Source organism: Phocoena sinus, chromosome X (assembly GCF_008692025.1).
Source record: "Phocoena sinus isolate mPhoSin1 chromosome X, mPhoSin1.pri, whole genome shotgun sequence".
Classification (NCBI taxonomy): Eukaryota; Metazoa; Chordata; class Mammalia; order Artiodactyla; family Phocoenidae; genus Phocoena; species Phocoena sinus.
The window spans coordinates 41,609,490-41,634,340 of NC_045784.1; the positions used below are offsets into that span (position 1 = coordinate 41,609,490).

Consider the following 24,851-nt stretch of genomic DNA (forward strand, 5'->3'; position numbering starts at 1 on the left):
CACACAACTTGGATCCCTAGACTTTATACGGAAGCCCTCCTGCTGATAAGCCCAGGTCTATAAGGTACTAGAATGTATGTGGATAAATACAGATCTTGTGCTTATCCTGGAAATCACCCAAGTGAAATGAAGAGATATATAATCCCTTTTCCTGTGGAGTATTTTAGCTACCCCCAACATTAAATGAAAAACAACATGTGGACTCAAATTCTAAGACAACAAGACATTTTTCCTCTGAAGATTCATTAAGCCTTTGGCATCAATCACCAATGAGAGTGGGAAACTCAATAAATGTTTGTAGAATATGGTTAAATAACCACAAAGAAGTAAGAATAACACTTCTGAACACTGATTATAACAAGCTAAAAAAAAAATAAGAAACCAATCTTAATTTAAGAAAGAAACAATCTCATCCCTAAACCATAACAAGAGTAAGAGACATAATCAAAAAGAGATGGGAGTTGAACAGAGGAGCTGAGTGGGATGTACGAACCCACTGCACCATTGGTGGCCCACATCAGTCTGACAAAGCTAAAAGGCTCAAGTTCAAATATGGTTCCTTCTCCTCATCACAGTCCAAAAGCTTCCTAGCCAAACTGACAGCCAGGAATGTTACTGATGTTCCAGGAGTGTCAAAAGATTTCTGTTCACAAAGTTGAGACAGAATCGGAAAATCAAAAACCACGTCAGGACCAAAGTGGCTGAGTGGCCCGAGCTCACCTTCCTCAGCATGTCATTCTGCTCTACACTGTTGACCTTGCCAGGGCTGATTTCTCCTTTCAGGGTGTATTCGAAGAACTTCCCACTGACATTTACTAATAAGGTGCTGAAGGCCCTGTCTTCCTGAGTGCAGCTGAGTGACTTGTCATGACCACTGGTGGCAGTGGTGCCGTACCTCAGGATCACCCCGACGATGAGCCCTGAAACAGAGTGGAAGAAAACATCAGGCCTGTGGAAGGACACAGAGAGCATGGGAATAATGGCAACAACTAAGAAACTCTGAAGTAATCTTAGAGACCAGGTAGATGATGTGTATTTTAGGGACAACTACACAGTCCTTCAAAAGGGTTAAGAATCCATCTATTCTGGTTTGAGTCCCTCAGCCACCAAGAGGACAAGGTAGGACAGTACCTTTCAGGATTATGACAGTACTCCGAGTACTATGAACCACTGATCATGTCTCATTTCTCAGGTTTCTGCTGGAGGAAGACGGGGTGATAAGAGGCAAAGTGTTTTTTCTGCCTAGCACAGCACAAAGCAGAACCACTGAGCTCTTTGATTTGCACCAGCAGCATCCCTCAGGCCATCCGCCAGTGAGGACAAGGCCTCGGGAATTTCTAGTTGTTACAAATGCAATTTGTTTTGCCACACACTAGAGGAAGGGAAAAAAAGAAAAGAAATGCTTTTGCTGAGGTCATTTCAAGTATTGGGTATCATGGAGAAAATAATTACATCCCTTAGGGAGCTAAACAGCACAGTGCCAATTTTCGCAGTCATGATTCAGGGACTGGAGAGCTGGCTTCTTGGGGCTATGCCATTGACACAGCTAGCATAATTAGCTGCAAGTCTTTCCGTCTCATTCTGTTCTTAGCAGGGTTTTCCCTTTAGGAGGAAAAACCAGCAAAATTGTGTGTAAGCATTTAATTCCATGAGTTATGAAGAAATGTTGCTCCCCTGGTTCTAGACATGAGTCACACATGCCCAAGTAAAAGTGAGGGAAATGTGAAAAAAAAGAAAACATAACCACCAGACACTTTCCACAATTCTCTCTTAGGTGGAAAACTTCAGACTTCTCTCTATATTCAGTTCTTTGCTAGCAGTATTAAGAAAGAGAATGGTAAAATGCTCCCCCATCTCATTTTGCCATTAATGGAGAACGTTATATGAGAAAAAGAAAGAAAATGTTTATTATATCCTATGTATAATGTTCTACTGTGGGGCCTTTAGGGACTTTCCACCCCCTCACTTGTTCCCGTAAACCAATTCTTCTCCCTATCGTGCGCCACTCCTTCTCCCTATCGAAACCAATTCTTCTCCCTATCGTGCGCCACTCCTTCTCCCTATCGAAACCAATTCTTGGAGTTTTTCAGTTGACGGGGACTTGCCAGACAGCGGGTAATTTTCCAGTTGCCCGTAACAGGTATACGCCCTAACCGCCACAATGAACAGACAACTATAACGGCCAGAAGGTGGGACAAAAGTTCCTAAGCCAATGAATTCAAAAGTCACCACATTTACCCAATCATTGTGAGAATATACCCGCCCTATGAGTAAATAAACCTATAAAAAGTATGTGATTCCGCTTTTAGGGGTTCCCCATCGGCCTCCTGCGTGAGGTTCAGGGAACCCCGGTGCATCGGCTCCTAATAAACCTCTTGCGTGTTGCAGCGGCTCTCGACTCTTGGCGGTTCTTGGGCGAGTTGGAATCCCTCGTAGACCGTTTGGGTTTAACATTTGGGGGCTCGCCCGGGATCCCCTCTCGCCCCCGGGTCACAAGAACATCGGGAGTCGGAGGTATCAGGTAGGCTCGAGCCCAATTGTCTGTTTGTTTGTCGTTTGTTTGTTGCTAGCCGCCATTAGGAAAAAGCCGTGCGAACCGGCTTGCTGTGGAATCTGTATTGGACTCCTGGCTAGGCAGACGTGCCGAAAGCTGGTGTCCACGGGCCCCGGGGGACGCCCTGGTGGTCCATCTGGAAGGAGAAACAAATTTTGTCTCCCCTTCATCTGGTTCTGGCAGGTTATATAAGCTGCCATCTGAATTTGAGTTGGTTTCGGGTTTAAGTTCGCGGCGGCTGGTTCTGGCAGGTTATATAAGCTGCCATCTGAATTTGAGTTGGTTTCGGGTTTAAGTTCGCGGCGGCAATATCAATGTGTGTCTTTTGAAATTTTATTGTTTTTCTGTACTATTATCTTTCTTTTGACGGACGACAATGGGACAAACTATGACGACTCCTCTTTCTCTTACCCTAAGCCACTGGACCGAAGTTAGGGCTAGGGCCCACAACCTTTCGGTAGAAGTAAGGAAAGGAAAATGGCAAACGCTGTGTACCTCTGAGTGGCCTACATTTCAGACAGGGTGGCCACCCGAAGGATCTTTTTTGTTAGATAAGGTTGGGCTAGTCAAGTCTAGGGTCTTTAACACAGGACCCCACGGACACCCAGACCAGATACCATATATCTTGGTCTGGGAAGATCTAGTTCTCTCCCCGCCTCCGTGGGTCCGGCCCTTTGTTTCCTCAACAGGCACGTCTGCATGCGCTCCAGCACAATCGGAGATATTGGCCCTGAAGAAAACCCCAGACACGGAAAAGTCATCTGCTGCCCCGGACCCGCCAAAGGCGATATATCCTGACCTGCAGTCTGATTTGCTTCTTCTAGATTCCCCACCTCCTTATCCTCCGGCCCTAAATCCCATGTCGCCCCTAGGACCCCCAGCTTCACAACCCTCCGCACCAGTAGGGCCACCTGTTATGGCGGAAAGGGGGGGTCCCTCGGCGGGCACCAGAAGCCGGAGGGCTGTTTCCCCGGATCCTACTGCTTTACCCCTTAGAGAATATGGCCCCCCCGATAACCACGGGAATAGGCCCCTTCAATACTGGCCCTTTTCCTCTGCAGATCTTTATAATTGGAAGATGCATAACCCTACTTTCTCTGAAAACCCACAGGCTCTTACTGCTCTAATAGAGTCTCGTCTTCTCCCACCAACCCACCTGGGATGATTGTCAACAGCTCCTCCAGACTCTCCTCACAACTGAGGAGAGGCAACGGGTTCTCCTGGAGGCTAGAAAGAATGTGTTAGGCGCCAATGGACAACCTACCCAGTTGCCTAATGAGATTGATGCCGGTTTTCCACTCGTCAGGCCGAATTGGGACTTTAATACCCTGGAAGGTAAGGAGCACCTGAAAATGTATCGCCAGGCTCTGGTGGCGGGTCTCCATGGAGCGGCCAGGCGCCCCACGAATTTGGCTAAGGTAAGAGAGGTAACTCAGGGGCCCCAGGAATCGCCAACCGTGTTCCTAGAACGCTTAATGGAGGCTTTTAGACGATTCACTCCTTATGATCCAACCTCTGAGGAACATAAGGCCACCATAGCAATGGCCTTTATTGACCAGGCGGCCCCTGATATTAGAAAGAAGTTACAAAGGCTGGATGGCCTACAAGGTTTCTCCCTTCAGGACTTAGTAAAAGAGGCAGATAAGGTATATAATAAGAGGGAGACAGAAGAAGAAAGAGAAGAAAGAAAGCAGAAGGAACAAGAGGCTCGTGAGGTAAGATGAGATAAGAGGCAAGAAAGACATTTGAGTAAGATACTGGCCACTGTAGTCAGAGGAGGAAACAGTAGAGACAGAAATAGACAGGAAGGGCGAACAACGGATAGAAGGCGGCCATTAGACAAGGACCAATGTGCCTACCGTAAAGAAAAAGGTCATTGGGCAAGAGAATGCCCTAAAAAAAGGAACGGGGGAAGGATCACTAAGCCTTTTCATCTGTACGTGGCCGAGAATAAAGGTATTGCAAAGGGAGTACTAACTCAGAAACTGGGCCCCTGGAATCGCCCGGTTGCGTACCTATCAAAGAAATTGGATCCTGTGGCAGCAGGATGGCCCGCCTGTTTAAAAATAATCGCCGCGGTGGCCGCTTTGGTCAAAGATGCTGACAAACTGACTTTGGGGCAGAACCTAACGATAACAGCCCCCCATGCATTAGAAAGTGTAATTCGCCAGCCACCCGACAGATGGCTAACAAATGCCAGGATGACTCATTACCAAGCCCTGCTGTTAAACTCAGATCGTATTAAGTTTACCTCAGCCACAGGACTCAACCCGGCCACCTTGCTACCCGACCCTGACCTGGAAAGCACTACCGTCATCCATGATTGTCAGGAAGTACTGGCTGCAGCACACCGTAGCAGACCAGACTTGATGGATCAGCCCCTCCCCAACGCCGACGTTACCTGGTTTACTGACAGAAGCAGTTTCCTAGAGGAAGGTAAGCGTCGGGCGGGAGCAGCCGTGGTAGACGGGAAAGAGGTCATCTGGGCAGCCACATTACCGCAAGGGACATCGGCCCAACGGGCTGAACTAATCGCCATGACTAGAGCATTGGAACTAGCAGAAAACAAAAAGGTAAACATCTATACGGACAGTAGATACGCATTTGCTACCGCCCAGGTCCATGGGGCCATTTACCAACAAAGAGGGTTGCTCACCTCGGCGGGCAAAGAAATTAAAAACAAAGAAGAAATAGTGGCACTGCTAGCTGCCCTCATGCTCCCCACTAAAGTCAGCATCATTCATTGCCCCGGACACCAGAAGGACAATACCCCGGTGACAAGAGGCAACAACATGGCAGATAGGGTGGCACGAGAAGTGGCTCTATGGGAAATCATACTAGAACTATCAGATGAGAGTCCTGGGAAACCAAATGATAGGGGAACAAGTACCCCAGCCATAACTAAAGGAACATTATCTCCTCAACAAGCAAAATCCATGCTACAACAGATTCACAGATGGACACACTTGGGAACCAAAAAGATGATGTCCCTACTACACAAGACAGGTTATGATACCCCTGGACTAACTAAATTAGCTGAGCAGATTGCACGAGAGTGCATTCCATGCCAACAGGTAAACTCCCATAAAGGAAAACTTGAGGTCGGAAAAAGGCTCAGAGGAGACCGCCCAGGAGCCTATTGGGAGGTCGACTTCACTGAAATACGCCCTGGAAGGTACGGTAACAGGTATCTTCTAGTTTTTATAGATACCTTCTCAGGATGGGTAGAAGCTTTCCCGACGAAGGAGACAGCTACTGTGGTGGCCAAAAAGATCTTAAAAGAAATTTTCCCCCGGTTCGGGGCACCAAAGGTAATAGGATCAGATAATGGTCCCGCCTTCGTCGCCCAGGTAAGTCAGGGTGTGGCCAAATACCTGGCGACTGATTGGAAATTACATTGTGCCTATAGACCCCAGAGTTCAGGACAGGTAGAGAGAATGAATAGAACTCTAAAAGAGACCCTAACTAAATTGTCCATAGAGACTGGCGGTACAGATTGGACGGTGCTCCTTCCCTTAGCCCTGTTCCGGGCTAGAAATACCCCCTCCCGCTATTATCTTACTCCATTTGAAATACTATACGGGGCCCCACCTCCTCTTTTTACGCTAAGGAAAATATTAAGTCCTGACTGTCAGAATAACACTGACTTATATGCTAGGCTGTTAGGACTCCAGTTGGTCCAAAAGGAGGTGTGGTCCCAGCTGGCAGAGGCTTACCGACCAGGAACACCAGCAGAGGCTCATCCCTTCCAAGTCGGAGATTCCGTGTACGTCCGTCGGCACCGAACCCAGACTCTAGAGCCTCGGTGGAAAGGACCATACATCGTCCTGCTCACCACCCCCACGGCTATAAAGGTAGACGGCATCGCTGCGTGGATCCACGCTTCACACGTGAAGGCCGCACCAGCATCTGCAACATCGGAATGGCGAGCCCAAAAGACCAGCAACCCGCTCAAGCTCAAGCTTCTGCGATCATCAGATTTATAACTTTAACTTTGTTACCCCTACTGACTGTGAGTAATTTTAGTCCTCACCTGCCCCAGCGTTTAACCTGGCAGGTAATTTCCCAGACTGGAGATGTAATATGGTCTGTTAGCAATATCGCTCCCCCATGGACCTGGTGGCCAAACCTTTTTCCTGATGTTTGTAAACTGGCCATAGGGGCTCCCGGTTGGGATTTAGAAGACTATTATGATCAACATAATGTTCCAAAAATTTTATCAACTAGAGCTGATTCCTCCGGAAAGGGTTGCAAAAACGGGATTCGGAGGACTGGGCTCAGAGCTCCTGCTTTCTACATATGCCCCGGGTTCCATCGCCACAGGTCCCTTAATTATAAATATGGAGGAACTGAAAACTTTTATTGCAAAAGCTGGGGATATGAAACCACAGGAGACACCTATTGGAAGCCCACCTCTGGCTGGGACTTTATTAAGGTGACAGCCAATTATACACACCCAACCAACCCCTTAACTTATAGGCCTGAATGTACTAAATGGTGCCATCCCCTTAAGATTTCTTTTAGTGAACCAGGAAAAAAAGATAAAAAACTGGATAAATGGCCATTCATGGGGAATCAGGTTTTATAAAGAAGGATATGATGATGGATTACTAATGACCATCAAACTAAAAATTGAAACCCCTACTCCAGTTCCTATAGGCCCCAACCCTGAGATAGGGCACTCTTTGCTACCTTTGGCCCCTCCCACAGCGTTACCAGAGATAAGAAACCAAACTTCTGAGCCAAAAGGAATAACAATCAAGCCCAAGACCCCCCGGGACCGAATGCTCTCATTGGTCCAGGCGGCTTTTGAGGTTTTAAATGCCACAAACCCGGAGGCTACCAAATCATGTTGGCTTTGCTATGCTGCTCCTCCCCCTTATTATGATGCTATAGGATATAATTCTAATTATAATAATGTTAACACTCCAGATCAATGTCGATGGAAACAAGAAGGAAATAGTAAATTGACCCTGGCCTCAGTATTAGGAAACGGTACATGTGTAGGAACGCCCCCCTCGTCCCACCGACATCTTTGTACCAATTTAAGCCTCCCACAGGGCTCAGGGTATCTCCTCCCTCCTCCGGATGGATGGTGGGCATGTAACACAGGATTGACCCCCTGCATTTCTTTAGAGGTCCTTAAAGCTTCAACCGATTTTTGTGTGTTAGTTCAGCTGGTCCCCAGACTCATTTATCATTCAGATTCATCCTTTCTAGATGAATATGAGGGCAGAGGAAGGTTTAAGAGGGAACCCATAACACTCACCCTGGCTGTACTCCTAGGACTAGGAATGGCAGCCGGGGTAGGAACGGGTACAACAGCCCTCATCCAACAACCCCACTATTATGATGCCTTAAGGCAAGCTGTAGATGTTGACCTCCGGGCATTAGAAAGTTCCATAACTCAGTTAAAAGAATCCCTCACCTCGCTTTCAGAGGTGGTAATGCAAAACAGGAGGGGATTAGATCTGCTGTTCCTTAAGGAGGGCGAACTATGTGCTGCACTAAAAGAAGAATGCTGTTTTTATATTGATCATTCTGGGGCTATTACCAAAACTATGGACAAACTTAGGGAGCGCCTGGACAAAAGACAACAGGAAAGGAAAAATCAAAAAGTATGGTTTCAATCGTGGTTTGATAAATCTCCCTGGCTTACTACTTTAGTTTCCACCTTGTTAGGGCCCCTCATTATTTTATTGTTGCTCTTAACTTTTGGACCATGCATTCTGAATCGCCTGATAGCCTTTATTAGAGAACGCATTAGTACGGTACAAGTTTTAATGCTAAGGCAACAATACCAAAACTCGCAAAAAGAAACTGAAATTCCATGATTGAAATTAGTTACAAAAAAAAAAGGGGGGAATGTGGGGCCTTTAGGGACTTTCCACCCCCTCACTTGTTCCCGTAAACCAATTCTTCTCCCTATCGTGCGCCACTCCTTCTCCCTATCGAAACCAATTCTTCTCCCTATCGTGCGCCACTCCTTCTCCCTATCGAAACCAATTCTTGGAGTTTTTCAGTTGACGGGGACTTGCCAGACAGCGGGTAATTTTCCAGTTGCCCGTAACAGGTATACGCCCTAACCGCCACAATGAACAGACAACTATAACGGCCAGAAGGTGGGACAAAAGTTCCTAAGCCAATGAATTCAAAAGTCACCACATTTACCCAATCATTGTGAGAATATACCCGCCCTATGAGTAAATAAACCTATAAAAAGTATGTGATTCCGCTTTTAGGGGTTCCCCATCGGCCTCCTGCGTGAGGTTCAGGGAACCCCGGTGCATCGGCTCCTAATAAACCTCTTGCGTGTTGCAGCGGCTCTCGACTCTTGGCGGTTCTTGGGCGAGTTGGAATCCCTCGTAGACCGTTTGGGTTTAACACTACAATGTCTCTTATCACCAAGACATATGAGAACTCACAAGACATTGCTGAAGAACAAATAATATATAAAATCCAGAAAGATATAGTTTTTTAAGCCAAACTCTGTGCTCTGTGTCTGTATTGCTTTATTACTGTTGTTGTGGTTGTTGTTGTTAAAGACCTGTACTAACATACTTGAACTTTGTTGACTTCTGTGAACAAATAAAGTTGTAAAATTTTCCTACAGATTAAAAATGAGGTTCTTAATAATCTCAATTTGAGAGCTTGGTCTCTGCGCTCTGGAAGGTACACACATTCGGCAGCCAATCAAACAGACTGGGGTCCTGAGCAGTCTCTTTTTCTGGCTTGGCTGTGCCAGCTCTAAGGGAAATTTGTCATACGAGGTGCCCATAAGGGGCCTTTGTCATCCTCACCTTCGTTGTGTCAACCTGTACAACGAAGGTCCTTTAATCTCTTAAGACTACTTTGGGGAGTAAACTTTCTAGATCTTGTGAAGGCTGCATCCTTTGCACTCTCTTGTGGGGATGCCTCTAGCGTGTTATTGATTTGTGTCACTATTAACATATCTCATCAATGGCCAGACGATGGATCCTTTAAATTGGGGAAACGTCTAAATTGGTGAATTTTTAGAGCGCTCTCATAAACAGCCATTTTACTGGTACCTATGAAAAAACAAATTAGAAGGTGGTAAAAAAAAAAAGCTAACCTAAGAACTCCCTCAGTTTAAAACAAAACAAAACAAAAAAACCAGTTTGGGAAGCCTCATTTGTGGTCTCAACTTACCCTCAATGGGTCTTACAGATGCTAATGAACAGGAGATTAATTGTTAATTAGGTTGATTAACAGGAAAATAAGAACCTGAGAGAAAGTCTATAGATTTATTTCCAAAAAGGTGAACAATTTAAAGGGACTCGTCCCAAAAGGATAAAAATCTTCAGATGGTTATTAAGAAATGGGATAAATAAAACAGATGTTAATGGGGTTAAAACAAAAGGTTTTGATACAACACTACCTAAGGTTGGATGGGCCAAAGGAATCCCCTATGGTCCCCAACATTAAAGGGCCCCAAACAAGTCCACTCTATTTACCCCAGTTAAATATATATATGCTTTTTACCCAATTGTAACCCAATTTTTACCCAATGTGTAACCAGGCCTCTTGACAAAATTAATGATGGCTAAACATCTTGAGATAGTAGATCATACATTTAACTCTATATAGAATTAATTGTAATAGTGCAACTCTAGATGTGGGAAGAAGCAACAAGGGAAAACATCCCCTGGATCATAACAGACTAGTAAAACAGAAGATACAGAGAATTTTAGGTTACTAACAGGGCCTAATCCAAAATTTAGCACATTGAGTGGCCTATCAACACAGTCCTCATCTGATCTAGGAATGAGCCTTCTTAGCACCTTGGGACAAATTGGTCAAGAAATGCCTCCCAAACCTTGGTCTAATTTACGACCAAGAGGGGGTGCTGTGGAAAAAAAAAATGTTGCCTGCCGTTCCAGTAAACAAAGAATATTGCCGGCCATCAGCTGCCAATGTAACCGCGCCCCCCCCAACCCAAGGTGTGCCCTGGGGAGAATTCAGATGGAGAAAAACATGATATGAACATAGATAGTTAAAATGCATATCAAAGGAATAATTTCAATGAGCCAGACTCTTGCATCTTCGCAGACACAGAAAAGTGCTAAATTCATTAACTTGACAGGTCTGGTTTTTGTGATTAGTGGTAATCTTTTGATGTTCGACTACACATTTCGTTTTTTTTTTCCTGCAAAAACTCCTATATATCCTGGCTCCTCCCTTACCTCTTTGGAACAGATCCTCTGAGCTATCTGAGCGGCTGTTTCCTGGGCTGTATAGTACTCAGTAAGGTCCCTGAATAAAACACGTTTTGCTTCAGTTAACAGTGTCTTCATCAGGAAACCAAAGTAAGTCATTTACAAAAGGCTATCCTCCCAAATCAATAGCTGCTTTACATAACTCACTGTTTCTTTTCAGTACTAGCTTCATTATTTGCAGAGCTAACTAAAAAAATAAACCACAATAGCACAGGGTCTTCACAATGACAACTATTCTAACAAAAGAGGAGTTGTGATACTGTGATTTATAATAAGAAATATATATTTGGTCTTTGTCCCAGTTTCCTGGTACAGAGCTCCTAAAACCCCGGAATCTCTGAAGTGCTAAGTGTCTTTTTGTATGTTAATGAGGTGACTGGTGGCTGGGGGTTCCCGGATTAGCCTCAGAATGAGGGCTGGTTGCCAGGGGAACCAACCAGGTGATTAGAGAGCTGGAACTTTTTAAATTATTTATTTATTTATTTAGGCTGCGCACGGTCTTCATTGTGGCACGTGGGATCTTTTTAGTTGCGGCATGAGGACTTCTTAGTTGCGGCATGCAGACTCTTAGTTATGGCATGCGATCTCTTAGTTGCAGGATGCATGCCGGATCTAGTTCCCCAACCGGGGATCGAACCTGGGCCCCCTGCACTGGGAGCACGGAGTCTTACCCACTGGATGACCAGGGAAGTCCCCAGAGTTGGAACTTTTAATTCCACCCCACCCCCTGACCTCCATGCAGGGAAGAGGAGCTAGAGGTTAAGTGGATCAGTAATGGCCAATGATTTAATTAATTACACCTATGTAATGAAGCCTCAATAAAAAGCCCCAAAGTACACAGGTTCAGAGAGGTTCTGGGTTGCTGCACACGTGGAGCGCCAGAGAGGGTAGCTCACCCGAAGAGGGCATGGAAGCTCCATGTCCCTTTCCACATACCTTACCTTATACATCTCTTCCATCTGGCGGTTCCTGAGTTATATCCCTTGATAATAAACCAGCAATATAGTAAGTAAATGGGCTTCCTGAGTTCTTTGAGCTATTTTAGCAAATGATCAAAGCTAAGGAGGGGAACATGAGAACCTCTGATTTATAGCCAGTTGGTCAGAAGTTCAGGTGATAACCTGGACTTGTGACTAACCCCTGAAGTGAGAGGGGCAGGGGTCTTATGAGGCCTGTGGGATCTGATGCTATTTCCAAGTAGATAGTGTCAGAGTTGAGTTAAATTGTGGGATACTCAGTCGGTATCCACTAGAGAGCTGGAGAACTGCTTTGGTGTGAGAAAACTCCCACACATGTGGTCACAGAAATGTCCAGTAAGAGTATTGAGAGCAGAAGCGAAACAGATTTTTCCTTACAGGAGGCTTTTATTTGCAGACAAATTCCTCAACTACGGGAAATACCCTCGCAGTCTCTGTCCGTAATCATCACCATCATACCTAGAAGCATTATTAGATGACGAATATTAAAAATAATAATACATACTTATAAAATCTTTCCCTCCCTACCCGGGTCCAATGTGCCCATGCTAAAGATGTGATGGAGACAGTAAAGGTGATGATGCTGCCCCCTTGTGTTAAAATATGGCAACAAAGCCCCCTCACAGCAAAGATACAGGTTAAAACGTCCTGATTGATAGTTTTGACCAAAAATATACCAAGCAACAGGATTTGCTGCTAATTCAAGGTAGAGTTTGAGTAGCTCCTCAGACATTTAGATTCATATTTATTACCACTGGAGTCCATGGCACAAAAGGACAGTCATTGCTATATTGAGTTCACGTGTGGCATCTTCCACTTCAAGAAAGAATAAGACATTAGGACTGCAGAGGGGTATTTTAGTGAGAATATAACAAAGACTTGGAAAAAACATGAATGGCATATTTTCATCTTCTAGCTATGGAAGACATCCTCTGACAGGGAACTATAAAGAGGTCATAACTACAAGGAATTAGAATTTGACATTAGATATTTTTCAAAGCTCAGAAACTTCAGTATTCCCCAAAAAATGATGGAGAACAATAGAGGCATTAATGACTTTACTGGATCAACATCATAGTGTTCCAGATTACAAAGAGCAATAATCTACTGTGTGTGGGCCAGAAAAATATCACATGTCAACTGATGAAAAGAGACTCACTGATTTCACAGGTATATGACTAATGCTAGGAAAGAATTTAGTTTTGAACTTTTACAGAAAGCAAATATACATGAAATTCCTTTGACATCTGATGTGGCTTAAAGCAACATGGGGAACTCCAAAGGTGCAAAAATTCAAGACTTTTTCAGTAGAGAAAACTCAAGACTGTTGCAACTTTTGAGTATGAAAAAACTCCTGTATTTGCATATTGTGCTGATGGTATACAACTGCCAACTTTTCTAATGTTTAAAAGAAACACATAACCAAAAAAAGAACCCTATATACAATTTGTGCATGTGCCCATTGGTGGTATGAGGAAGGAACTTAATTATGGACAAAGCATTGTTCAAAAATGCTGTGAGGCCATTAAAGGAACTAGCCCCACTAGTCTGGTGCCAGTTTCCGCTTTTGTGACTCAGGTTGTTGGGAAGACAGTTGAACAAATCGACACTCAGCTGTAATTCTAGACAGCTATCCACCTGCTGCAATATTTAAATGTCTCTATTAATAAGCCTTTGTTAAGGAGTTGGGAACAGGTGCATGGATGCACTGTTCTCTAACGAGACTCCACCTTCCCTTGTATGAGCTACTGGGAGCAGATGATCATCAGTTCGGTTTGGCCACCGCTATGGGGATTTTTACAGCATTGTAGGAGTTGTTCTGAGTTCTAAAGTTTCATCTGAAATTCTGAGAAAAGAAAGCGTCCCATTCCACATCCCATTACACAGTGTTTGAAGAGAGTGATAACTATTTCTAATTGAGCGAATAAAGAGGATGCAATGGATGCCAGCAGTGACAATGATTTTTCAGGTTTGGGGGTCATTTAAGCGACTCTGGTATTAAGAATGTATGTTACAGCCTTTTCAATATCCTTTTCTACTTGTTCTATTACTTATTATGCAGCTGTGCTATTCATTGATATATTCGTTTCAAGGAGAATTCATTTAAAATATTTTTGTTACTTGTTTTGAATATATAGTGAAATACTTTTTAAAAACAATTTTTTTTTTTTTGTGGTACGCGGGCCTGTCACTGTTGTGGCCTCTCCGGTTGCGGAGCACAGGCTCTGGACGCGCAGGCTCAGCGGCCATGGCTCACGGGCCCAGCCGCTCCGCGGCATGTGGGATCTTCCCGGACCGGGGCACGAACCCGTGCCCCCTGCATCGGCAGGCGGACTCTCAACCACTGCGCCACCAGGGAAGCCCTAAAAACAATTTTACTGAGGTACAATTCACATACCATAAAATTCCCCATTTTAAGTGTACAATTCAATGATTTTATTATATTCGCAGAGTTGTGCAATTATCACAATCTAATTTGGAACATTTCCTTTTGCAGTCACTCTGTTTCCCACTCCCAGCCCCAGGCAACTGATCTATTTTCTGTCTCTATAGATTTGCCTTTTCTGGACATTTCATATAAATGGAATCATACAATATGCACTCTTTTGTGTCTGGCTTCTTTGTCTTAGCATACTGTTTTCAAGCCTCACCCAGTGTGGAAGAAAGGTATTAGTACTTCATTACTTTTTACTGTTGAATAGTATTCCATTGTATGGATATACCATATTTTGTTTATCCATTCACCAGTTGATGAGCATTTGCGTTGGTTCCACTTTTCTGCTATTATGAATAATGCTACTATGAACATTTGCATACAAGTCTGTATGGACATATGTTTTCATTTCTCTAGGGTTGAAACCTAGGAGCAGAACTGCTGTGTCATATGGTAAATCTATGTTTACTACTTTAAGAAACTGTTGAACTGTTTTCCATTTGGGAAACTGTATACCATTTTATACAATTTATATCCCCACCAGCAAAGTATGAGAGTTAAAGTTTGTTTACATGCTCTACAACACTTGTTATTGTCTTTTGATTGTATCTATTTCAGAGAGTGTTAAGTGATATCTCACTGTGGTTTTAATTTGCATTTCCCTAATGCCTAATGATGTCAAGCATACTTTTGGCTATCACAAATGAGGCTGCTATGAACATCCATAAAACAGGGTTTTATGTGAACATGTTTTCAATTCTCTAGGGCAAGTACCCAGAGTGGGACTGCTCAGTCATTGGGCAAGTGTATGTTTAACTTTATAAGAATTGGTCAAATCATTTCCCAGAGTTACTATACCATTTTGCAACAATCTACCCAGTGCCAAGCAATGTATGAGAGTTCTAGCTGCTTCAAATCTGATAACCCTTGACAATACAACAGAAAATCTGTGAATCACCAATCAGCCAGCCAATGCTATTCTGATGAAGGTTGACTTTAATTAAAGAAATAAACTGAGTCTGTAGCCCTTCAAGACAAATGTTCTGTCTTGCTTCCATCAGTATATGAGATACTAAAATAGTGAAAATCAGGCCCATCGGCCAAGAGTTCAACCTCCGATCCAATGTTCCTCTTCTTCAACAGCTAAAATTCCAAAGATTTGATTAAAACCAACATGGAACAAGTTTATGTGAGTCAAAAAACACCATAATTGCTAAGTAGTTTCCCTAAATATGGAATGTCACAGTTAAGAATAAGAGGAAGAAAATGACTTTAAGTCTTAGATATCTACTTGGGAAAACAAGATATGGAAAAATCATTATATTGTCCCATGAAGTTCTTGGGACACCAGGAACATCTTCTCATCATTGCTGTGCTGCACAGCATTTCTCTATGGGTGACCAGATACCACATACCTTCTGACAGTCTTTACAAAATGGAGATGCCCATTCTAGTATATAATGGAAGAGTGGGAGAGTCTTTCATTGAAAACTAGGAACCAAGGAGGCAGACTTGGACTCGATGACTGAACTTTTTTAAAAATAGATCTTTATTGGATTATAATTGCTTCACAATACTGTCTTAGTTTCTGTTGTACAACAAAGTGAATCAGCCATATGCATATATATATCCCCACATCCTCTCCTCCTTGAGCCTCCTCCCACCCTCCCTATCCCACCCCTCTAGGTCATCACAAAGCACTGAGTTGATCTCCCTGTGCTATACTGCTGCTTCCCGCTAGCTAACTATTTTACATTTGGTAGTGTAATACATGTCGATGCTATTCTCAGTTCACCCCAGCATCTCCCCCACCCCGCCCCCGTGTCCTCAAGTCCATTCTCTATGTCTACGTCTTTATTCCTGCCTGCCACTACGTTCATCAGTACCATTTTTTTTAGAGTCCATATATATGCGTTAGCATATGGTATTTGTTTTTCTCATTCTGATTTACTTCACTCTGTATGACAGACTCTAGATCCATCCACCTCAGTACAAATAACTCAAGTTCGTTTCTTTTTATGGCTCAGTAATATTCCATTGTATATACGTGCCACATCTTCTTTATCCATTCATCTGGATGACTGAACTTTTAACTAGAGTCCAATATGGTACCCAAGTATAAATTGATTACACTTGCCTCCTTCTAGGAGGGGCCTCTGCTGGCTCAACACCTCCAGGGCCCGGAGAGATTATTTCTGTCTAATCCAGGGCTACAGTCTCAGGAAGCCATTGTTGCCACACACCCAAACCACACTCTCCAAGCTCTATCTACCTGGCTCCTTTATCTCCCAATTGGTTCCAAATTTCGATAACAGAGAGAGTATCACTAATTCAACCCCTCAAATCCCAAGCAATATGGATGACCACTCAAATTCTTAAACATATTTTCTTTAAAATGCTTTTAAAATAAAATTCACAGATTTTGAGAAGATAATGGGAGGCTAGCAGATTCCTGGATAATGTCTAAGGACCTTAAGTCAGGTATTTGAATATTTGATTCTGCCTCATACTCTGACATTCCCCAAAATCAAGGACAGTGTACTTGTGGCTGAATCATCACTCAACACACTTTAATTGCTGTTTTGTGTATTCCCCCTTTAATTAAAACACACTAATCAAGTTCAAGTCAACTGCCAAAGGACTACAAATGTTACTACAGCAGATTATCACACATTTTCCTGACCCATTTGCCACTCTTTAAAGGTCCAGGACAAGACTTTCAGCTAAACATCAGCTACCTTTTGAAATAAATTAATCAATCTTTCCTCTGAGCCTCTGCCTGGAACTCTCTTCCCACTCTCTGCTCCCTAACCATCTTCAATGGGTTAACTCCTACTCGTCCTTCAAGTCACAATGTAGATATCACTTCTTCCAGGCAGGGAAGCCCTTCCTGATACCACAGGACCGGGTTGGATTCTCCACAATCAGGGCTGCCTTCACAGACTTCAACATGAAAGAGGCTCCCTGGAATTGTTCAGGGCACAATGTACACAACCATATGTGGCAACCCATCTCATCATGCATTTCCGGAACAGTCTCTGATAGTGACTACATTATCAGAACAATGATTGCACTGCACTGTGACTGCCACTTAAGTGCCTGTCCCTCATCCCCAGGGCTAATTTTCCTGAAGGCAATGCTCAATGAGTACTCACCACCCATCCCTGCATCTGACTACCACAACCACTCAGTAAACGACAATAGACTACGGAGACATTAGCCAGTAGCCATGTGTTAACAAGGAATTACCCCATTTGAGTTATAAGAAAAGAGCCTTAGTTCTGATGCCTAAGGAAGCAACTACATATTTTCAGCCTCTTACCTGCCATTAAATTCAAGGATGCCCACCTTTATCAGCCTTTATAATTTGGCCTAAATTAATAAATAAAATTCAAGTACTCTCATAGGGTAAAAAACTTCCAATAATTTTGAAGCATATTACAGAATCTACTCCCTAGAAGCCCTGAATTTAAACAACACTGCAAATAAACAAATGCACTAATCACAGTTATCTTAGAGAGCCATGAAACTGGAACACACAATAGTAACTACATTTGCTGCTCTACTTACTCCAATTACTAAGGGATGGTTGAGTCTTAAACTGAAATACATGCAAATATACAGATATACACAACTGAAAAGGGCGGGTTTGGAGAACACATGGTAAAATAAATGAACAAAACAGAGCTTGTGTGTACTTACCTCAATTTCTGATGGTATATATTTTTAAAAAAATACTATTTAAGAATTCACCTGAATTCAAAGACTACCAACCAAAATAAACTATCTGCAATGGACTGACTGTGTTCTCTCAAACTCAAACTCAAACTCTCAAATATATGCTGAAGCCCTAACCCCCAAGTGATTGTATTTGGAGATCAAGCTTTTAGGAGGTAATTAAGGTTAGAGGAGGTCATATGGGTGGGGTCTTAATCCAATAGAATTAGTGGCCTTATAAGAATAGGAAGAGAGATCTCTCTCTCTGTGCACATGCACAGAGGAAAGGCCAACTGAGCACACAGTGAAAAGGTGGCTTATCCAACAAGCCAGGAAGAAAGGCCTCACCAGAACCCAAACCTGGTGGCACCCAGATCTCACACTTCCGGCCTGTGAGAAAATAAATTTCTACTGTTTAAGCCATCTAGTCTGTGGTATTTTGTTATGGCAGCCCATACAGACTAGCATACTATCTTTTTGAGAAACTGCAGGTGGCTTCTCTGGACCATCAGCAATACCTCTACAGCTAATTCACATCCCACCTCCCAACCAGGAAACATTTCTTTTACAGATGAGAAGTTAAGCTCTCACTGCTGTAATACAGGGTCCCTAAACCCTACTCCAGAAATTTCTTTTGCTTATTTGTTTTGTTTTTCCCATACCACCATCATGAGTTTTCTTAATCTTCCAAAGGAGACTTACACCATGTTGACCTCCTGACATGAAGTCCCACTTTTGTAGAAAGTATTATCCTATGGCACTAACCAAGAAATTACCACACCTCTGTTCTCCCTGATCAAACCTGATAGGGCCAGACCCAAGTTTAATTTTCATTAATGCTTTTAAAACATCACACACTTGGGAAGATCCTGAAAATGTTTAGAAATTTAGTCATAGTCACACAATACATAATTTTTTACTTAGGTGACCAATACAACAATTCAGAAAAGGGGGACGGAACTTCCCTGTTGGCACGGTGGTTAAGAATCCGCCTGCCAACGCAGGGGACACGGATTCGATCCCTGGTCCAGGAAGATCCCACATGCCACAGAGCAACTAAGCCTGTGCGCCACAACTACTGAGCCTGCGCTCTAGAGCCCACGAGACACAACTACTGAAGCCCGCATGCTCTAGGGCCCACGTGCCGCAACTACTGAGCCCGTGAGCTGCAACTACTGAAGCCTGTGCGCCTAGAGCCCGTGTTCCGCAACAAGAGAAGCCACCACAATGAGAAGCCTACGCACCGCAATGAAGAGTAGCCCCTGCTCGCCACAACTAGAGAAAGCCTGCGCGCAGCAACAACGACCCAACGAAGCTAAAAATAAATAAAGAAAAGGCTGGCGGGGGGGACAAAGGTTTAAGTTCAAATTGATTAATTACATATACTAGTAAGATAACTATAAGACTATAGGGCATCCTTTAAAAATTTTTTATTATGAATTATATCAGATACCTAAAAGTAGAGGTATAGTATATATAAGGGATAAAGAATAATATAATTGGGAAGGAATATACAAGGGGGTTCAAAGGTACAGGTAATTTTCTGTTTCATAAGCTGGACAGTAAACACAGGTGTTTATTCCATTTTTTATCTGTATATAAGTTATATATAGTATTTCAAATATTTACTATATTTCACAAGAATTTATTATGACAAGAATGGTCTGCCAGTCATCTACATAGCTTTCACTCAGCTTAATCAACAGTGCATTACCAAGAGAGCTAAGAACCTTCATACCCTTCCCAATCAATCCCCCCACTTTCTCCCACTCCACTGCCTGGAAACCACTAACCTCAATCTGGTGTTTATTATGACCTTAGAGTTTAAATCACAGATAAATATATTGTTTAATTTTGCATGTCTTTGAATTATGTATGGTATGAGTTATCCTGGAACTTGCTTTTTTTCACCCCTTAATATGCTTGTAAGCATCATCCATGTTGACATGTGGCTCTGGTTCATGTGGTCTCGCTGCTGTGTAGTATTTCAGCATATGGGTACATTTTCCTTCTGCCTCTCTGTGCCCCTTCCTGATAATGCTTCAGATACATTGTCTGGTTCACCAATTCTCTCTTCAGTTCTTTACCCTCTCCATTGGGTTTGTAGTTTCAATGACTATTTTCAATTTCTTGAAATTCTATTTGGTTCTTTACCAAATACACCTGACTTTCTGTGTGTTAACAGAATCTGGACTAAGAGTTGAAAACAGTATCTACAATCCTCAGCTCTGCACCCTGTGGCTGCTGCTCACTTATTCCAATCTACGTCATGGAATGGATAACAACACATTATTATAAAAGGCCTACATGTCTCCTCCAAAGGGTAATGGCTAAATAAAAGTCTGAGCCCCTCACAAAGTCGGGGACACGGTCATCACTCAATAAATGTTTGCTGAAAGAATGAGATAATGGAAATCAAAAACTATAATTTGACTACAAATAATATTAACAGATTATACACATAGGGAAGCATCAGTTCCCTAAATTATGAAGATAATGCCTTTTTCCCTTGCAATTTATGTCTGGGTTTTGGCAGGCAATGAAACAGTATCTGGAAAGATTAGATTTCTGTATTTTTGTTGCAATTTCTTGAGTCATGAAATTGGTGTCTGGGAAGTATCAAAGTCAACACTAATGACACAACAAGAAACACTTCACACCATATACCCAGCAAAATCCTTTATGTGTTTATGTGAGCAGAATAAAATGTAATTACTCACTGGGTTTAATTCAGTCCAGTTGAAAAGTATACATTATTTAACAGCCTACTTGATAAAATTATTTTAAAACAAAACACAGAGTGGAGAAGAAAATCTGATTTTCTACCAGATTTTCTCTGATAGAAAATCTGTTGTTCATCCTTCTAAGAGTTGGTACCAAACAGATATACTCTGCATTCCAAGAGGGGAGTGCTCTGGGCTGGGTGCTGAGGAGACTGAGCTGGCTGGGACACAGCACCTCCCCCCTCAGCCCCCCACCAGCCCACCCTAGGGAACACATAATTAACAGTGAATTCAGAGGCATAAAAAGGCGGCGCAGTGAGGAACAGAATGAATAATTCTTTCAGGTGAAAATATAGTTCAGGAAAACTTCACAGAAAAGGTGACTTCTCAGTTGGGCCTTTCAAGATGAGTCAGACTTATTTTGATGAAAGAAGAGGGGGGTGTGAACTATATTTCAGAGAAAGCCCTCAGCATGAGGTGGGAAAGTGAACACTGACTAGAACAGCAAGGCTGGGGAGAAGGGGGAAGGTGGAGACTGAGCATCAAGGAGTGAGGAAGATGGTGAGCCATCTCCTTAAGCCAAGCTCACAAGAGCAGACTTCAGCCCACAGGGCCACAGAGACTTCTGGGCTAAGAAGGGGCATGATCGGGCCTGACTTTTGGAAGATACCATAGTAGCAATACAGAGAATTAACTGCTGGAGAGAGAGGCTACAAGAACAAGAACTTCATCAGGCTTTCCTAAAAACATCTGCCTCTCAGGGGAAAAATATCAAAATCGTTCCTCCAATTAAGAAGATCCCTACATTATCCCATCAGCCTCCACCGCTTTCTTTCATTCAAGTGCTGGTTATCATTCGGGTTCACACAAATAGGACCCAGAATGCTCTGAAAAGTTACCCACCCAAACCTATAGATTAAGACAGATTTAGGAGTTACAGAGACAAACCAACCAAATGTAGCTGTAGGGAACTTATTTGCATCTTAAATCAAATTGCAAAATAAAAAAAGAGTCAATTGGGGAAATGTGAACTCACCAGATATTTGGCAAATATTATGAAATTACTGTTACTTTTGAAGGGTGATAATGTATTGTGGCTATGTTTTTTAAAGATTCCTTATCTTTTGGAGATAAATGCAAAAATATTTACAAATAAAATTTGGAATTTTGTGTCAGTGACGTGGGGAGGGGTAGCCGTGGGGGATATAGATGAAACATGATTGACTATGAGCTGGTAATTAACAATGCTGGGTAATGGGGACATGGAGTTTGGTTTATTATACTTCTCTGTATGTGTGTGTTTTGCATACCACCAAGCAATTCTCCAATACCAGCTGGGTTTCCTATAATTCAACTCAATTCTGACACTATCTACCTAGAGATAGTATCAGATCCCACAGGTTAAGGGCTCAGTCCCACGATACTCCCCCAACCCCACTTCAGATACCAATCACAAGTCCAGGTTATTCACCTGTCCTTCTGACCAACTGGCTATAGATCAGTGGCCTCCACAACACCCTCTCTGGGTTGGATTAATTTGCTAGAGAGACTCACAGAACTCAGAGGAACATTTTACTTACTAAATTACTGGCTTATCATAAAAGGATATAACTTAGAAATAGCCAGATGGAAGGGATGCTTAGGGCAAGGTATGTGGGAAGGGTTGCAGAGCTTCCATGCCCTCTCTGAACACGACACCCTCCCAGCACCTCCACATATTCACCAACCCAGAAGCTCTACAACCTTGTCCTTCTGTTTTTTTAATGGAAGCTTCATTATATAGGCATGATTGACTAAATCATTGGCCATTGGTGACTGAACTTAATCTCCAGCCTCACTCCCCCTCCTCAGAAGTCAGGGGGGTGGGACTGAAAGTCCCACCCCTATAATCACTAGCTGGTTTCCTTGGCAACCAGCACCCACCCTAAGGTGCTTTCCAAAAGTCACCTCATTAACATAAACTGAGGTGTGGTTGAAAGGGGCTTATTATGAATATCAAGATGCCATTCTAGCTCTTATTACTTAGGAAATTCCAAGGCTTTTAGGCTCGGTGCCAGAAACAAAGAAACCAAATATATGTTTCTTATTATAAATCACACTATCATAATTTTTTGTTATATTGTGGTTTACTGTCTTGACATTTATGTGTGAATTTTTCCATAATAAAACTGAAAAGAGTCATCCACCCAACTTGAAACTTTAAAGCAATGACTCTAGCAACTATAGTTCTAAGACAGTCTTCTCCCCCATGCTCCAGAACCTTATCCAAATTTCTGCTCCACATCTCCCTAACACCTCTAACTCAATAGGTCCGAGAGGTGATTCTCACTCCTCCCTGTAAACATCACTTCTCGCCCCCATTCCCTGTCCCTGTGAGACCAGATACCTTCAAGTCATCCTCAACTCATTCATTCACAAGGCAGTCATCTAGTTCTGCACAAGTAGCAACAATTCTTCTCACATAAACGTTTTTTTTGACAACCTCCTCACCTCCCTGCACCCATCTCATGCTCCTCAGCAGTCCACCTCAAAACCACTGCAAGGATGGCAATTCTAAAATAAACATCTCTGCCAAGCTTCGAGCCTTCTGATGGCTCCTTGCCATCTACAGCACAAAAGTCTCCACTTCTGAGCAAAGCACACTCTGTTGATTTCTTTGTGTTTATCAGGTCCTGAGGTTTTCCTGATACCATCTTAGTGAATCCAGTTCTCACAAAGGACACGAAACCCATTTTAGAGCTCATTATCTGACTAGTGAGTGGCACAGCCTGTTCACCTCTGACAGCCACAGTCACAACGAGGGATCTCCTGAGGCGGAGTGGCCAGACAGCCCTTACCAGAAAGCCAGTGTCACCATTCAGCCAGCAACCCCCCAGTTCTATATTCATGCCGTGGCCCCCCCGACTGCCCCCACGAGAGATGGGACCCAAGGCTCATATATTCACAGCGGCTGGCTGACTAGATAGGCAAAATGTGGTCACAAAACAGAATTTTGCTCTGTGTGACTAAATGATCTATTTAAGGTGCAAACTCAAACCCAATCAACTGTCCTCCTCCTTAATATCAGAGTGACAGCTCCTAAGCAAAGGAATCCAGATATTAACCATAAAAGGAGGAGAAATTAAGCCACTAAAAAGGATATACTTTCTGGTAAGAATAACAAACAGGCGTATGAATCACCTTTATAAAAAGCACTCAAAATAGGTTAGCAAAATTCAAGTGGAGAGTGTTTGGAGAATATGCCAGCCACTGGAGAGCAGAGCCCAAGATGTCTTTTTCCAAGACCATCCACTATGTTGTCTATTTCTTCTTTCCATGTGCCTCTCAGTCACTCAGCCCCAAACTATAGCTTTTTTTTTTTTTTGTAGACAGATGAAAAATGTCTCCCTAGCCTCAAAGCACTGATACTAAGTAACACTGAACAGAATGAAGTGAAATCTACGATTGGTGACAATAATCAATTTAATGACAACACACACAATTGGTACCTCTCCGGATTATACATAAAACAAATATTCATTGAGTAGCTTACCACATGCCAGGCACTGGGAGTACAGCATTCAACAAGAGTGACAAAAATCCTGCCCTCATAGGGCTTACAGTCTACTAGGGGAAAGAATGTTTTAAAAACAAGATATATAAGTTAAATAGTACATTGTAAGTACTGAGGAGGAAATAAAGGAGGGAAGGAGCACAGGTGGTGTTGTGGGTGGTCCTGGGGTAAGACAGTGATGCAATATTACAGAGCAAAGAAGAGGTGATAAACCGTCCTAAATATAAAAGGTTATCTGCTCTTCTCCTTGTCATTATATTCTCCACCAGTTATGTCTGTCCATGTTTTTAAAAACAAAATGCCCACATCTTAATTACTGAAACTAACAAAAATAAAAGTGTTCATCTCATCATTTGACAAACACATATTGAGAACCCACTCTATATATAAGACTGTGAAAAGCACTAAAAGGGACAGACCAGAAACAGTACACAATGACTCCTGCCCTCTAAGAGTCCATAATCCATTTGAAGGCAAAATGCAGAAAAGAAAAAAAGCACTAGAGAGACAATGCATCTATCATCCTTCTAGTTATATTCCAGCAGTGGACGCTCATGGTTCTCAGAAGAATCATGAAGCAGTCAAATGCTGTGTGAGCAGGGAGGTCACCTCACTCTCTATCGGGGTGCCGCTGGCAGCCTAGTGTAACAGAAAGG

The 24,851-nt window shown here is 42.9% G+C and overlaps 1 protein-coding gene across 4 annotated transcripts in view; it reads right to left on the minus strand.

The window, feature by feature from the left end:
• SLC9A7 (solute carrier family 9 member A7) overlaps positions 1-24,851 on the minus strand; it is a 154,536-nt gene that overhangs the window by 77,956 nt on the left and 51,729 nt on the right. For all 4 annotated transcript variants that reach the window (XM_032619552.1, XM_032619551.1, XM_032619553.1 and 1 more), the window contains exon 2: positions 721-920. In XM_032619552.1, coding sequence (XP_032475443.1) covers positions 721-920 — 200 coding nt within the window. The remainder of the gene's footprint in view (positions 1-720; positions 921-24,851) is intronic.